At 38.4% G+C, this 17,623-nt stretch overlaps 3 protein-coding genes across 3 annotated transcripts; all 3 read right to left on the bottom strand.

Annotated features, from left to right (window-relative positions):
* Nucleotides 1-9,112: 9,112 nt before the first annotated feature.
* LOC146905492 (uncharacterized) lies at nt 9,113-10,630 on the bottom strand. The gene has a single exon (XM_085728550.1). The coding sequence runs from the start codon at nt 10,628-10,630 to the stop codon at nt 9,113-9,115; it is 1,518 nt and encodes a 505-aa protein (XP_085584676.1).
* A 1,749-nt stretch (nt 10,631-12,379) lies between these two features.
* LOC146905491 (uncharacterized) lies at nt 12,380-13,600 on the bottom strand. The gene has a single exon (XM_085728549.1). It carries the CDS (start codon nt 13,598-13,600, stop codon nt 12,380-12,382), a length of 1,221 nt encoding a protein of 406 aa, XP_085584675.1.
* Nucleotides 13,601-16,593: 2,993 nt separating this feature from the next.
* On the bottom strand, nt 16,594-17,121 carry LOC146905490 (uncharacterized). Its single transcript, XM_085728548.1, has 2 exons — nt 16,828-17,121; nt 16,594-16,713 (listed from the first exon to the last, which is right to left on the bottom strand). Exons 1-2 carry the CDS (start codon nt 17,119-17,121, stop codon nt 16,594-16,596), a joined length of 414 nt encoding a protein of 137 aa, XP_085584674.1.
* Between the last annotated feature and the right edge of the window lie 502 nt (nt 17,122-17,623).

Below are 17,623 nucleotides of genomic sequence, written 5' to 3'. Positions count from 1 at the left end.
CCCGAACTACGTGGTTTTGATCCCTCACGGGTACGTAGGCAGAGGACAATCGTCCTTCCAAATCAATAAAATGTAGATAATTAGGTCTTCCCTTTTTTAATCATTTCAAAATTCCATTTTTTTTAGAAAAATCAAGCAAGTTTAGAGCACAAAAAGTTAAATAAAATCAAGAGGTTCTCGTAGAGTACTACGAATATTTAGGGTGCTAATACCTTCCCTAAATATAACCAACCCCCGGACCCCCCCAATTTAAATAATTTTTTTCAAAGTCGTGAAATAAAAAGTGAGTCAAAAGCTAATCAAATAGCCTTGATCTCCGAAAAATGACGCGACAGAAATGGCGACTTCACTGGGGAAACCTTAAGAGGGTTAAGCCTAACTTGGTTTTGTTTAAAATTTTGTGCTTTAAACTTGCTTAAAAATCAAAAAAATCAAAAATAAAAGATGGAAATACGTGTATATATGTTTTCTTCCTTCTTCTTTCTTCTTTCTAACGTGAGTGGTGAGATAGGTCCTAAACCGGACTTGAGAGAAATATAAGATAGGAGTGGTAGAATCATAGTGGCATACCGAGAGTATTCTCGTGTCTTGACACATGTGATATGGCCACACTTAGCGGAGGAGCTTGAAGTGATATTTGTCGGCGTGTGTCGTCACGTTTAGACTTTATTACTCTTGAGTTTCCGTTGAACGCTAAGGACCTTTAGTAACCCTTAACCCATCTTGGCCTTTTTAGGATGTAGTGCAGTGGCTAATCGAGTGTTGTCTCGGAATTAGTCGACACGCGATGCTACACTCAAACGAGACCTTCCTACGAACGTTGTTGGACCGGGTGTTGTCTCGGTATCCAATAAAATTCGGAGGGGGTTGGACTTTGGGAACTTGGTAGAACCCTTGTTACAAGTACAAATGAAACCATAGTCCTTACCAAAAGACGTTATTACCCTTGACTCCATCATCATGGACCTTGAACCTCATCATGGTTTCACCGTTCTTGTAGCATAAATCATGCATGCATGCATTCATTCATAAACAAACTTTTTTTCTCATTAAATATTGAAGGACTTAGATAAGTTTTTATAAACATCAGAGGTGTGAACCTTGTAAAGAGGAACACCAAGAAATACATTTCCAAAATTCTTGAACTAAACCTTAGTTGTGTTAGAGACTTTCTCCTTGGCTTTGCTTTTACTCTTAAAAAGGGAACTATTGGTAATATTTCAAATTATCAAATAAAGCAATATTCTCTCTGATGTTTACAATTACTTTGACAAATTCTCCAATAAAATAAAAATTGTCCATTTTTGCATAAGCATATCATGCATCATTTTGCATTTCACAGTTTCAAATCCGAGTCTCACACAAATTTTCTTTTCCATAAAAGGTCAACCCGTTTCAAAAGTGGTCTGACTGTCCTCATCCAAAGCCAACTCACACCTACAACACTCATGCGAACAAAGAGAGAGAACGCATCAGTTTGAACAAGAAATCTACGAGCATTCGTGAAGAGGTAACAATACTTCAGGCCGAGTTAGAGAGACTGAGTACCCTGGTGGTTTCATTGGTATCTTCACAGGATCAGTCGCGGTTCCAGCAAGGGCCTGAACGCCAACATCAACAGCAGCCTCAACAACAGGCTCCAAGGATGCAGTTTGACCCAATCCCAATGACATATGAGGAGCTGCTTCCCATTTTGCTCATAAAGAACCTTGTCCAAACTAGAGCGCCTCCTCGGGCGCCTAACGAGTTGCCGGTTTGGTATCAACCTGACCTCTCCTGTGCCTTCCATCAAGGAGCACCCGGGCATGACATCGAGCATTGTTTCTCTTTGAAGATTGAAGTCCAGAAGCTGATTGAAGCCAATATCTTGCTTCTTGAAGATTAAATTCAGTCGTACAAGTTAATCCACTGCCGAATTATATTACCTAGTATTGTGACACATGGAGTGGATAACCGCAATTGGGTCGCTTTTGATGTTCCTTATACTACTCATCTGTTCAAATAATGTGTCTGTTTGTTGTTTGCTGCTTTTCAAAAAAAAAATCCTTTCGTCCCGCCTGAGATGAAAGTGAACTTGTGTAGGGATTTTTGCTTCATGTATTTTCCATCATTAATAAAAAGGTCGTTTTGATCCCGACTTTGTTTTATTTTGTGCTTTTTCTGGAAAAATGGTAATACAAAAAACCCAAAAAAATAATCATCTTCAAATATCTGCATAATCATAACTTATACTTACTTGTCAAAATCAATAATCAAATCATGCATTAATAAACGCGTTGAACACATTAACCTTATACTATCTTCCAACTTTGAGTTCCTTGTATCCGAAGCTCCTGATGAAATCTCTCGCATACTGGGCATCTTAGCCGTCAAAGCTGCAAACAAAAATATCAAGAAGATCTTCTAGAAGATGGCTTTCATTTACAAAGACTGGCACGAGATGCTACCATCTGCACTTCACGAGTATTGTACTTCAGTACACACTTCAACAGAGGCAAACCCCTTCATCCCTCAGTATACAACATGGAGGTCGTGCTTCCCGTGGAGTTTGAAAGTCCCGTCAATAGGAGTTCTGCTGGAATCCCGATTTGGTTGAACTTAAAATGCATGACAACCTTGTCCAAATATATCAAAAGAGGTTTGAAACAAGCTTCTAACAAAAAGGTTCGTCACCATGAATTTCAAGAAGGGAACTTTGTACTACTTTCCAACCAGACTCCAGGGGCAAGTAGATGCCTAATATGAAGGCTCATGTGCAATGACTTTTACAACCATGGATGGTGACAAACTCACATGTCCTATGAATGCCGGTGCAGTCAAGAAATACTTTGTCAAAATAAAAGCTCGATAAGTCGCAAACCTGAAAAGGAGGCTTAGGCAAAAATGAGCGTCTCGGTGGACTGAAAACCCGAAAGGGCAGTCCATGCAAAAATTAGAGACATGAACAAAGATGATTATCCTGATAGATTGAAAACCCGAAAAGGGCCATCTATGCAAAAGTTAAGGATTAAGAGACAAAGTAACTGCATCCAGTCAGGCACAATCCACTTGGGGCATAACTGTTATCAAAGAACCTCCAATTTAAGCATCTACAAATCCAAGACTCAGAACAGGGGCAATTCAAGGTCGTATCCGGTCAGGCACGATCCACTTGGGGCATCCAGCTATCAAAAGACCTCTGATTCGAAGCATCTGCAAATCAAAGACTCAGAACAGGGGCAATTCAAGGTCGCATCCGGTCAGGCACAATCCACTTGGGGCATCCAGCTATCAAAAGACCTCCGATTCGAAGCATCTGCAGATCAAAGACTCGGAACAGGGGCATTCAAAGTTGTTAGGGAGAATAACGGTTATTGTGTTCAATGTACATCCCCATTACAATTACCATTTTCCAAAATTTTCAAAGATCCGTGGAGCCATGCCATTGGCAGGTCACCACTCAATTCATCAAATTTGAGCTTGTGGCCATTTATTTTGAACTCCCGTTTATTCTATTTGCAAAATTTCTTCTATTTTTGATGGCAATACTTGAAGCAAGATTTTCAAAATACAAAAAACTTTTTTTTACATCTTTTGAAAAGTGTGAACAACAAACACACTCTCTTTAAACTCGTGAGTAGTTAAAGCATACATCAACATCCGCCTCGAAAACGGTTACATTCCGAAAGAGAAACATGGCTAAGCACTATGGAGAGGACCTCTGCTTCGAACAAGATGCTTTCACAGTCTAAAAATAAAAAAAATATATACAAAAAAAATACAAAAAATAAAAGCTCGCTAAGTTGAAAACCCGAAAGGGTGGCTTAGGCAATAGAGAGCGTCCCGGTGGACTGAAAACCCTAAAGGGCGGTCCAGGCAAAAATTAGGGGCATAAAAAAAGAATATACTCCCAGTGGACTGAAAACCCGAAAGGGCGGTCCAGGCAAAAGTTAGGGATTTTCAAAAAAGAAAAAACACGACTGCGGAAGCATGCCGATAGAAGTACACTATGCGTCGGTTCACAAATGGCGACTTCTTCTAGGCTTTTGGTTAAACAATGCGCTCTCTCCCCAAGAGGCATCAGTTGCTACCTTGTGTCGGGTTTTACACCGCCAACGGCTTGATTTGTTCAATCACATCATCTCCAAGGAAGTTTGCCGAGTGTTTGTACTGCGATGTCTGTCCGCCTCCCATCCTACTTATCTTGTCTCGTTTCATCGAGTCGCTTGTCATATCCAATTTATACAGTCGTACAAGCTACATCCATACATTCATGCATTCATACAATCATACATTCATACATTAATACTGTCACATGTTCATACACTCATGCATACACAACATATACAAGACATCATTCACACATGATCGAATTAGTCACCAAAATCTTGTTTCGGTCGTGTCTCTTCAGTTCGGTCTTTACTTATCATTGTGTCAAGCCGCAAGTTTCTACACATGAACATCTGACATTTACCTTCTTATCATCAAAAGTGTCATCCCCAGTGTGTCTGGTCCAGAGATGTCACTCATTATAAGCCCGGTGGATTCCGGCCAACTCTTACAAAGCCCGGTGGATTCCGGCAATCTTTTACAAAGCCTGGTGGATTCCGGCACAACCTTGCAAAAGCCGAGTGGATTCTCGCATATGTTTACCAAGCCGAGTGGATTCTCGCAAAAGCCGAGTGGATTCTCGCATATGTTTACCAAGCCGAGTGGATTCTCGCAAAAGCCGAGTGGATTCTCGCATATGTTTACCAAGCCGAGCGGATTCTCGCAAAAGCCGAGTGGATTCTCGCAAAAGCCGAGTGGATTCTCGCATATGTTTACCAAGCCGAGCGGATTCTCGCAAAAGCCGAGTGGATTCTCGCAAAAGCCGAGTGGATTATCGCAAACCTTATCAAAAGCCGAGTGGATTCTCGCAAGTGTTTATCAAAAGCCGAGTGGATTCTCGCATATGTTTACCAAGCCGAGTGGATTCTCGCAAAAGCCGAGTGGATTCTCGCAAAAGCCGAGTGGATTCTCGCATATGTTTACCAAGCCGAGTGGATTCTCGCAAAAGCCGAGAGGATTCTCGCAAACCTTATCAAAAGCCGAGTGGATTCTCGCAAATGTTTATCAAAAGCCGAGTGGATTCTCGCAAATGTTTATCAAAAGCCGGGTGGATTCTCGCAAACGTTTACCTTGTTTCAAGCTGCTAGTCCTAAACAACGGACCGCTTGAGTTTACCTTTTAATCTTGTTTCAAGCCGCCAGTCCAAAACAACGGACCGCTTGAGTTTACCTTTTTGTCTTGTTTCAAGATGCCGGTCCTAAACAACGGACCGCTTGAGTTTACCTTTTTTTTGTCTTGTTTCAAGCTGCTAGTCCAAAACAACGGACTGCTTGTGTCTACATTTTGTCTTGTTTCATGCTGTTAGTCCTAAACAACGGACCGCTTGAGTTTACCTTTCTTTGTCTTGTTTCAAGCTGCTAGTCCAAAACAACGGACCGCTTGTGTCTACATTTTGTCTTGTTTCAGGGTGTCAGTCCTAAACAACGGACCGCTTGAGTTTACCTTTTGTCTTGTTTCAAGCTGCCAGTCCTAAACAACGGACCACTTGAGTTTATCTTTTGTCTTGTTTCAAGCTGCCAGTCCTAAACAACGGACCGCTTGAGTTTACCTTTCGTCATGGTCAGTTCCAACCAATGAACAGTTTGAAATCACATTTTATTCTCTCCAGTGTCATCCCCAGCTTAGCCGTTCAAGTGATGTCGCTAACAATGTTTTGTTTTCATTAAGCTATCGTTCCAAACCGATACGGTAGTAGACAATCTCTTCCCCAGTGAAACTGCAATTCCCCAGCGGAGTCGGATCCCTTTCTTTAACAAATTGGGTATCCCGTTGTTTGTTTCTCGTCCCAGTCAAATCATCTTTGCCGTCCTGCATTCATAATTGCATCATGAGCATTTCACAACATCTTAGGTCAAAAATTGGTGTACTTTTGTATTTAAGTCTCTTCGTCCCGTCAACTCAAAGATTTCATCTTCAAATCTCCGGACGAAGAAAACTTAAATAGGGGCATCTGTCATACCCCAATTTTTGACCTAACATTCTACATTCATACATTGTCTGACCCTGAATAGTCTTTGACTTTTCAAAGGAAATTTCAGCATAAAGGTATCTTAAAATACCTCATGTTTGGTTCCGTGTCGGGCCCTCTTCGCTCTTTATATTTTTATAATTTTAGTTTTCATTATTTTTTTATTATTTGTTATTTACTCTTTAATTTCCATCTTTTATTTAATTTTATAATTTTAGTTTTTATTTCCAATTTTTATTTTAGCTTTTAATTAGTCATTTTTCATATTTTATTTTAGTCAGTTTTATTTTATTGTCCAAGTAAAAAAAACCAAAGTGTCAATAAGTCCAAAATTAAGTGTCCAGGGGTCCAAAATATTTTTCCTCCAAGCCATGCCATAATCAGTGCAGAGTCAAAACTTTCTTCCCATTTTTCATCAGGAATGCGTTTCATCGTCAATACCTCTTCTCACTTTTTTAATTTATTAGTCTTTTTTTTTTAAACTTTTAGTTTTTATTTTTATCTTTCATTTTTATTCAGTCTTGATTTTTATTTTATTTTTTATTTTCCATTTAACATTTCGTTTTTATTTTTTTCGTTTAATTACTTCTTTAGGTTTTTATTAACTTTTTTTAATGAGTCCAAAAATTGTCAAAAAATATAGTGTCAAGGTCCAATTTTTTTTCTTTCTCAAGTGTGCCACCAATCATGCCATTTTTACATGTCAACTCTCCCATTTGAAAAATCATTCAAATCACATTCCAAAACCATCAATCTCATTCAAATCCCCATCAAAGTGCATTAAACCAATTTTCCATTTTTCATCAACCTTAGAACCTATAAATAGAGCTCTCATCCTTCACAATTTCACACACCAAAAAGTTCTCTTGAGTTGTCAAAGAACTTTTCTCTCTTCTCCCTCATTTAGCTTGTGTTGACGAGCTATTCTTTTCTTCTCCCTCTTTTTTCTGTCCCTTCGGAATTTTGTCTCTTTCGGTAATTTTTGTCCCTTCGGTTGTCCCTTTCTTTTATTTTCTTGAATTTTATTTCTTTTTACCATTTTATTTTATTTTTATTTAGCATTTTAATTATTGTCATTTATTTTCCAGCAATTAGAATGTATTTAGGTCCAATGTAAATATAAACGAGAAAAGTAAGTGTGTGTGTGTGTGTCTTTTATTTCTTTACCGCTTTATATATATATCAAAAAAATACAAAAAAATTAGATTAGGGATTTTGTGGTGACCCAACGTCACTACAAAAATCCACGCGCTTTTATTTTTATTGCTCCATTAGTTTAATTTTCATTTATTATTCCAAAACAACAAAAACATTCAAATAACAAAAATCACAAAAATATTTTCATAATAAACCTTGATTTTCAATCAAGTGATCGTTCTTTTTATTTTCTTTCTTAATCAAATTTCAAATCAATTTTAATTCTACTTTGAGTTTATTTTCTTTCAATATAAAAAATACAAACCAATTCTCATTTGCCACTTGGCTTTTTCATTTTAAAACCTTTTTCAAAATTAATAAAAAAAACATACAACAAATCAAACGTCAATTTCAACCCCGAACTACGAGGTTTTGATCCCTCACGGGTACGTAGGCAGAGGACAATCGTCCTTCCAAATTAATAAAATGTAGATAATTAGGTCTTCCCTTTTTTAATCATTTCAAAATTCCATTTTTTTTAGAAAAAGAAAGCAAGTTTAGAGCACAAAAAGTTAAATAAAATCAAGAGGTTCTCGTAGAGTACTACGAATATTTAGGGTGCTAATACCTTCCCTAAATATAACCAACCCCCGGACCCCCCAATTTAAATAATTTTTTTCAAAGTCGTGAAATAAAAAGTGAGTCAAAAGCTAATCAAATAGCCTTGATCTCCGAAAAATGACGCGACAATCACCAATAGCATAAAGAAGTCAGGAAACACAAATTCCCAAACTTACAAGTGATAGATACAGATGTTTAAACTTCTGACTCAACATCCTTCACCCATCTTGGTTCAATCACAAGCACGCATAGAAGTATCAGTCCCCCTGAATATAATATCTCATGAGTGACTACTTACAGGAATATTCCATTACTCCCCCTGAATACATGCATACAGAAAATCTGAACAGATAAACTCCTAATGCATAAACATAAAAGATTCAGGATCTGGTCATAGACATTCAAGGAATATTCACAAGCTAGCAAACTATCAGCAGATACATGCTAGCAGACCTATCAAAGGTCACACACAACAACTTTGACTTTTAGGAGTCATTCAGACAGATTCCATAATATAAGACAGTAGTAGGGAACCTGTACACTAGGAATCCTAAGAAAAATAAATTCTCAGAATTACACCAAGATGTTGCAGCGAAAGTGCCAACATCTGCACAGAGTCTCACAGACATGTTCCAACCTTGGATAGAGCATTTGCAGGGAACATGTACAGCATCTGAGAGAACCAGAATCTCAGAAGCATAGAGATGTTCTAGCACAAGTGCTAACATCTACACCAGTTTTCATAGACATGTCCCAACATATCAGAGAATGTCAGCAAGGAACATGTACAAACAAAAATACTGAGACAGATTCTCAGATTATCATGAAGACCTACCAGGACATCAAGATGTTGCAACATGAGAGCCATCATCTACACACAACCTGAAATAGTTGCAAAATAAATGCAACAACATCGAACAGCAGATGCAGTAATAACATTCAGGCATAAAAACAGGCATATAGGCACAGATATATGCAGAGAGCACAGGCATATAGGCACAGATATATGCAGAGAGCACGTATACATAGGAGAGTATAAGCAAGGAAACATCAATTTTTCTCCCCCTTTTTAGCCACAAAATATGCCAAACCAAACAGGATAAAGCCTGAGACCAGAAGAAAATTAGGATATTACACATCAAAATAGGCACACACACAGGTGCACAAAAAGTATTCAGGGCATAGCCCACAAAATAAAACAACAAAAAATCATTCAGCAGCTCCATAACTGCTATCAGAATCTCCCTTGTTGTCCTCATTTTCATTGTCTGCTTTATCTGCATAGTCATCTTCCTCCTATCCATTTGCAGCAGTAATTTCACCTTCCAGAGAGTGAATCATCAGTTCAAGCTTGGCTTTCCTTTCTTCCAGTAGGACACAGGTGTCCTTGAGAGCTTTCATAATTTCTTGTTTAGTCATTGACCCTGCAGCAGGTGCAGTTCCAGATGTTCCAACAATGTCTGGAACATGATCAGCACCAAACAGTTTCTGGTGCAAGGTTAGAGGAGATTCCCTCTTGGCAGGGATATCTTTTGCATTTTTAATGTTGGGATGTTGGTTGAGAATGATGCTACAGAGTAATGTTGGAAAAGCAATGGGAAATTTAATAGCATCCGTTTTGGCATGCCAAATAGTTTGTTCAAAGATGTAAGCACCAAAATCCATTTTAGCCTTGGTACCTATAGCATAGATAAATCTACCAAGACCATTGGCAACATCTGAGGAATGACTGGTAGGTACCCAATTTACAGCAGCAATCCTATTTAGGATGGCATACTTTACAGACAACTTACCAGATGAAATCTTTTTCTTCTTGGGCCAAGTTTTGACTTGGTTGGCAGTGATTTCTCTGCAGATTTGACTGTCAGTTGCCTCCAACTCAGAGAAATTGTCTTCCTTAATACCAAGGAATTTGTTGATGATGTTGGCAGAAAAGTTAACACACTCGCCTCTCACATACACCTTTTGAAATTCTTTGCTAAGAGGATTGTCGCAATCATTTGGAATGTTTACCAGAAACTCCCTGACGAGTTGTTCATAGCAATTATCAAGATTACACACTGTCTTGATCAGACCTGCTTCTCTAATGAGTTTCATTATAGCTTCAATGTCTAATGCTTCCTCCCCAAGCTCTCTCTCCAATGCCATCCTCCTGTGATAAATGAACTTCCACCTCTGAGCGTTCTCAGGTAGATGAAATGAAATTTTGTCAATAGGAACATTTTCAACAGTCTGCACATTCATCTTCCTAGCTGAATTCCTTTTGGTAGATGAGATGATGTTTGCAACATCTTCCTCAACATCATGTTCAGATTCAATCTCAGAAGCAATCTTTCTCTTCTTTGTTCTACCAGCTGTAGTCTTAGTCTCCACTTTGCTCCACCCCTTCTTAGGACCTGTACCAACATTCTTTGTCTTATTTTTTTTCCGGTTTTCAACCTCTGATACAACTGCTTCCTCTTTACTACTTCTTAGTCTTTTTGCCACACTTTCTCCAAATTTCCTACCCAGCGGAATCTCATCTAAATCTATATCATCAACAACCACCACATCTTCTTCATCCTTTTTACCAGCACAATCCTCAGGATCAGTCTCCACTTTATTTCCTTCTGTTTCAATATGTTCATTCCTTTCAGACGAATGAGCAGATTCTATTTCAGGAGATCCAATATCATCAGGTTCTTTTTCTTGTTGGTCCAGAGATGTTCCAACATTAGGTTCACCATTCTTAGGACCATCACTGATGTTAGTAGAAGGTCGAACAATGTCTTTTGTCGAATTCATCATAATAAGATTAGGATCATCTACATCCATATTTTCAGAACGATCTATGGCTTCGTTCAAGTCTTCTAAGCCTAATTTTCTACTAGATTCATGTACAGCATAAATTAGGGTTTTAGAAGAGTTACCTTTTTCAACCTGGGTGGAGGAACTATTGATAATAGCTTAAACATCAGCAACTAGAAGATCCTTCTGGAAAGCTTCAACATTTGGTTCGACAACAGTGGAGATAAATGGATTCTCCTTGATGTACAAATCAGTCATGCTCAATGACATCTTTGATTCACCCCTTTTTGTTTTAGGGCCCCTTTTCTCCTTCGAAGTAGAATTAGTCACAGTTTTCTTCTCGGATTTTGGAGAAGCCACCGTTGTGGAGGGATCAGACATTTTTGAAGATTCAGTCTCACGAAGTTCTGGAACCTTGCTTTCTTTGGCAGTTAGGGGGTCGTTTTTGAAGATCATAGCAACAAGATTGATTTGGTGTGGAGTACCGAAGGATTGAGTAGGAGATTGTAGAAGAGAGATGTTTCTTCTGAATTTGTGTGAAGAGAGGGACAAGGTAATGATGGGATGAAGGTTGTTGCTTTTGGTTGGTGGTTTCAATAAAGTTAGAGAAGTTTGCCCTAGATATACGTGCAGTAGTGGAACAAACTTAAGCACAAATAACTGCCACAATCTCTCTTGACATAAAATATCTGAATTGCCCTTTAAATCTTCACGAAGATATGCGTGCAGCATAATGTTGGAACATCTTGTTCAACATAATATTTTAATAATTCCTTTTCTAGCCTCATATGTCTTGAGAGTCTGTTTCCAGCTAGAGGGAACTTGTCCTTACACGTAGATTGGGACATACATTTATTATTCCCTAAAGACAAAACTTGATCAAACTGAGTCTGATCCTTGCAGGGAGGTATCCACAAGTAACAATCACCTTCAGATTTGATGCCATTCATTATTACCTTTCCTTTTCTATCAACTACACAACAAGTAAATTTACTGAAGTTCACACTCATTCCTTGATCACACAGTTGACTTATGCTAATCAGGTTGGTGGTTAAACCTTTTACTAATAGGACACTATCAAGTTTTGGTGACTCAAGACTGATCAATCTACCTGAACCAAGGATCTTACCTCTTGTCTGATTTCCAAAAGTAACATAACTGTCGTCACAAGATTTTTTAATATTAAGTAGATTCTTAGATCCAGTCATGTGTAGAGAACATCCACTGTCAAAATCCATCTTTCCTTAGACAGATTTTTCTGAGAAATGTGAGCCATCAACCCTACATTATATCTTTTAGGTTTCCACACTTTTCTGACAGTTATCCTTCTTGATCTATGTTCCTTCTGTTGTACCGGTTGTGGCAACCCAAAAAGCTTGTAGCAAAAAGGTCTTATGTGCCCCTTTTTCTCGCAAAAATGACATGTCCTGGATCGAGATACCTTTTCAACTTTAGAAACATGATGTTTCTTGGTATGTTGCAACATACCTTTACTGGTTATTGGATCATTTGTACCAGTGGAAGCTACAAACTTTATATTTTTTATAGGTTTCTCCTTCTTTGCCATTCCATATTCTGCTAGGGCATGGGCAAAAGTTTGACTCTGTCCTGAGTGTTTAGAGGTAAAACCTATTCCATTTGGTTTACCTTGGATTTGTCCTTCCAGAATCTCATCTAGAACATCAGTCCCAGTAGTCATCATTTTTACTTGTTTCATAACATAATCAAGTTGTGAGTTCAACTGAATTACCTCATTGTTGAGTTCTGAGATTTTTGCTAGATGACCAGTATTTTCATTCTCCAGTTTGATGTGATGTTTTTCTGTTCTTCAAGTTGTTTACAGATATCTGTGTTTCTGTCATTCAGTTTTTTATAGGAAACCGTCAACTCATCATAGACAAGATCTTCATCACAAGACTCGTCCTCAGAAAGAACTCTTCCAGTGAGAGCAGCAACATGCTTGTTAGATTCATTTTCAAAATCTCTATCAGATTCATCATCATCAGTCCAAGTAACCGCAAAGCTTTTCTTTTGTTTCTTGAGGAAGGTTGCACATTCTGGTATGATATGACCATAGCCTTCACATTCATGACATTGTACTTCTTTGTGGTGAGAATCTACTTCATCAGGTCTTGTCATTCTCTCTTTACTGGATTGACTGTCAATGTTGGGTCGGATGTTCTGCCCATTTGGTCTGGAACTTCTATCAAAACTTTTGAAGATCTTCTTGAATTGTTTCCCAAGCAGTGCCAGAGACTCTGCCATGTCTTCATCATCTTCAAAACTTCCTTGTGCATCATCAGAATTCTTGTTGGAAGTAAAGGCAATGCCCTTCCCCTTTTTATCGGTCTTACTGTTGACAGTAATCTCAAAGTTTTGTAGAGAACCTATTAATTCATCAACATTCAAGCTAGAAATGTCTTGAGCCTCCTCAATAGCAGTGACCTTCATGTCAAATCTCTTGGGTAGAGATCTTAGGATTTTTCTTACTAATTTTTCTTCGGATATTTTCTCACCAAGAGACTCAAAAGAGTTTGCAATGTCTAGAATATTCAAGTGATAATCTTGAATGCTCTCATCTTCTAACATTTTCAAATTCTCAAATTTAGTAGTGAGAAGTTGGATTTTAGCACTTTTTACCTTTGTTGTGCCTTCATGTGCAGTTTTGAGAATCTCCCAAGCATCTTTGGCCACAGTGCATTTCTTGATCAGTCTGAACATATTCTTGTCTACACCATTAAACAGAGCATTCAATGCCTTTGAGTTTCCAAGAGCCACTTCATCTTCATCAGCACTCCATTCTTCTTCAGGTTTCAACTCATCAGTCCTGTTGCCATCAGCATCAAGTTGCACAAGATGTTCCCAACCTCTTAGAACTGCCTTCCATGTTTTGCTGTCAATAGATTTGAGGAAGGCACTCATGCGTGATTTCCAGTAATCATAGTTGGACCCATCCAGCAGAGGGGGCCTGTTTACAAAGCCACCTTCCCTGTCCATAGTGCTAGAATAGTACTCCCTAGAGCTCACCCTAAAACAGGCAGGGTGCCTGCTCTGATGCCAATTGAAATTCTAGCGCACTTGTTTTAAAAGTTCTGTCAGATGTTTTAACGTTTGCAATGTTCCGGTTAATGTCTCAACATCGAGCGATAAAACAGAAATAAAAACAAGAAAAATAAAGGACAGAAAAATAAAGAACACAGTGAGTTTATTGACCCAGTTCAGCACAACACGCTTACATCTGGGGGCTACCAAGCCAGGAAGGAAATCCACTAGTGTAGTCCTTATTCAATAGCTCTCAGCAAACTCCTCGTTTACACTATATGACCTAGGACCTACCTGTCTAGACTTCAACCTAGGAACTCATAGATCTGAGATCCCATCTCACTATCCTAATGGTTAGTCACTGCCCCAGTGACCTATCAGACCTCAAACACAAAAAGATAGAAGTTACCTTTCAACACAAACAACCAAACCTTGTTTCACAACTTCGGTTTGATGTACAAGAGTATCAATACTCACAAAACCAGTCCTAAACAAGTATCTAACACGACACTAGAAAGAACACACAAAAGATTCTAGACTTGCATCACAAACGAAACAAGATCAAAATCGATCTTGAAGTCTTCCTTTTATACTGAAGCAGCTTGGGCTAAATAATCATTGGGCTTCAGTAAACTTGCAGATCGGTTCAGCAAACCTGCAAAACAGAATCAGAAACAATTCTGGAAAGTCCTAATATGTCGGAACCTATTTAGAAACATTCCAGATCGTAACAAATATTTCCTAAAACAAAATTAAGGTAAAAGCATTAAGACAATCATAATCAAAATTAAACTCAGTTTCCTTGACTAAGAGGTTACAGAGGGGCTTTGCAATTTTTGAAAAATCTTTTATAAATCGACGGTAAAAACCAGCATGCCCCAAGAAACTTCTCACCCCATTAACATTAACAGAAGGTGGTAATTTTTCTATAACCTCTATTTTTGCTTGGTCCACTTAGATGCCATTCCCACTTATTTTGTGTCCCAAAACTATTCCTTCAGTTACCATAAAATGGCATTTTTCCCAATTTGAAATTAGATTAGTTTCGGTACACCTTTTTAGGGCAGCATCAAGGTGTGACAAGCATTGATCATAAGACTTACCAAAGACAGAAAAATCATCCATAAATACCTCAATGCTCTTCTCTAACATTTTAGAGAAGATGGATAGCATACACCTTTGGAAGGTCGTCGGCGCATTACACAGCCCAAATGACATCCTCCTATATGCAAACACCCCAAATAGACAAGTAAAAGCAGTCTTCTCTTGGTCTTCTGGAGCCACAACAATCTGATTGTACCTAGAGTACCCATCTAAGAAACAGTATAAGGCTTGTCCCACCAACCTCTCCAACATTTGGTCCATGAAAGGTAGCGGGAAATGATCCATCCTTGTGGCTTGATTCAACCTTCGGTAGTCTATGCACATTCTTGTCATTAACATTACCGGACTCACCCATGAGCTATCTGAAATGGGGTAAATCATGCCAGCATCTAAGAGTTTCATAACCTCTTTCTTGACCACTTCTTTCATAGTTGGGTTGAGTTTGCGTTGTGGTTGGACCACCGGTTTAAATTCAGCATCCAGTTGTATTTTGTGCATGCAATAGACTGGGCTTATAAATTTAAGATCAGAAATGTGCCATCCCAAAGCGCCTTGATTTTCCCTCAACACCCTCATTAATTTTTCGTCTTCAAGAGGTGTCAAAGTACTACTTGAAATTCTGGCAGGCTAGCTTTCGTATGCTTTATACGATGTTTCAACATCAGATATGAACAGAATGTTAAGTAGGATGTTTTAACATCGAGCTAGTAGAAAACAGACAGATCAAGGCAAATATAACAGATGTTGAATGTTTAGTGCGTTAGTTAGAAGCTGTTCTATGTGATGTTTCAATTTCAGATGCACAGAAAGCAGATGTTCCTTTTAATGTTCCAACATCGTGCTAGCAGTAAACATAAACGAATAGCAAAATAAAAAACAAGAAGGTAAAAGGTACAGAGAGTTTGTTAACCAAGTTCGGCACAACTCACCTACATCTGGGGCTACCAAGCCAGGAACGAAATCCACTAGTGTAGTCCATATTCAATAGCTCTCAGCAAACCACGTTTGCACTATATGACCTAGGACCTACCCGTATAAACTTCAACCTAGGAACTCCTAGATCTGAGATCCCATCCCACTCCCTTACAACTGATCACAACCCCTATGATACTTAAATAACAAATACAGTCAAAATGAAGTTACCTTCAAAACAAAACTACACCGTGCTTAAAAGCTTTGGTGTATCACAATGAGTTTAAAACTCAATAAACAGTCCTTAGCATGTATCAAGATGATACAAGAAAGGCTCACAATAAATCAGAACTAAACTTGCATCAACATGATACAAGAGTAGAACACACAAAGACTTAAAACCCTAAAAACTAAACCTTTTTAGTTTGATGGCTTCGGTGAATAATTAGGTCTTGAAGTCTTGAATATATACTGAAGCAATACGGGTCAAATAAACGGTTTGGGCTTCAGAACAAAGCAGGTCGTCCAGCTGATCTGCAACACACGAACCAATACCAAAAAGGTAAGTCCTAAAAACTAGGAACATCTTTAGGAACTTCCAAACATATCTAAATAATTCCTAAAATATTATCAATGTTTTAGGAATAATAAAACAACTGATTCTGTACAGATATGTGTGTTGCTTAGCCACAAAGATATGAAAACGAGGTTTCCTTAATAAGAAAAGGCGCGCGTACAAATAGGCATAAAACCAGGCACACTGAACCGTGTCAGGATGTTGGAACATCGTATCCAACATCTTACAGAAATGCCTAAAGCATGTTGGACTTTGTATCCAACAACACAAACATGGATATTTGTTTTAGCAACAATGAAGCCAATACTCAAATACCTAACACTACTGATGATGACTGGTATCGAGGTATCCTTGCTTAGAAACCATACTTCAAGTGAGAAGGAAGCTCTTTTAATTCAGGAACTTTAGCAAGTTCCCCTCCCTCTTTATCATCTCTGGCCGCGTCTTCTTCTTGTTGTGGGAGCAAACTCTCAAACTTTGTGTACAACAATTCTTGTTTCGATAGAATTCACAATCACCCTTTCTAAGGTTGGAGTTGGAGACTCTTCGATAGAATTCTTGTTGATTTTTCTTCAACAATATGGTCCACCATATCAACTTGATAACATTGTAGATTTTCACTTCTATGCTTCATGGCTTCGAAAATGTTAAACACCATTTGTTCATCTTGAAAACGAAGCATCAATTCTCCCATCTCCACATCAATAAGTGCTCTACCGGTTGCTAGAAAAGGTCTTCCCAACAACAAGTGAAGTTCTTCATCTTCCTCCATATCAAGAATCACAAAATCAGCGGGAAAAAGTAAATCATTCACCTTTACTAAGATATCCTCCAACACTCCACAAGGATAAGAAATAGAACGATCAGCTAGAGTAAGTGTCATCTTTGTAGGTTTAGGCTCCCCACATCATAACTTCTTCATCATAGATAAGGGCATGAGATTAATGCTGGCCCCCAAGTCACATAAAGCATTTCCCACACTTACTTTCCCAATGGTGCAAGGTATAGTGAATGCTCCTGGATCTTTAAGCTTTGGAGGCAATTCCTCTAAAGTATGGCACTACAATTTTTAGACAAAGCGATGTCTTCATCATCCTTAGGCTTCCTCCTCCCAGTCAAAAGATCTTTCATGAATTTTGCATACACCGACATCTGATCAATTGCCTCACCGAAAAGAATATTCAACTGTAATTGAGTAAACAACTTCATAAATTTCTTGAATTGACTCGCCTCCTTCTCTTTCTTCTTTGTCAAATGAGGGTAAGGCAATTTCACATAAGAAGGGACAACTTGTTTCTTCCCACTCTCTTCAAGAAGTTGGCTTTTGGTCTTCCCTAGAATAGAATCTGCATCAATCACTTTCTCACTCTCTCTATTTTGTTCTC

The sequence above is a fragment of the Medicago sativa genome, chromosome 7 (assembly GCF_051527215.1).
Source record: "Medicago sativa cultivar Bolivia chromosome 7, Bolivia_mono, whole genome shotgun sequence".
In the NCBI taxonomy this organism is placed as follows: domain Eukaryota; kingdom Viridiplantae; phylum Streptophyta; class Magnoliopsida; order Fabales; family Fabaceae; genus Medicago; species Medicago sativa.
The sequence above is the reverse complement of the archived record's forward strand: the minus strand, read 5'-3'. Positions and strand labels throughout refer to the sequence as shown.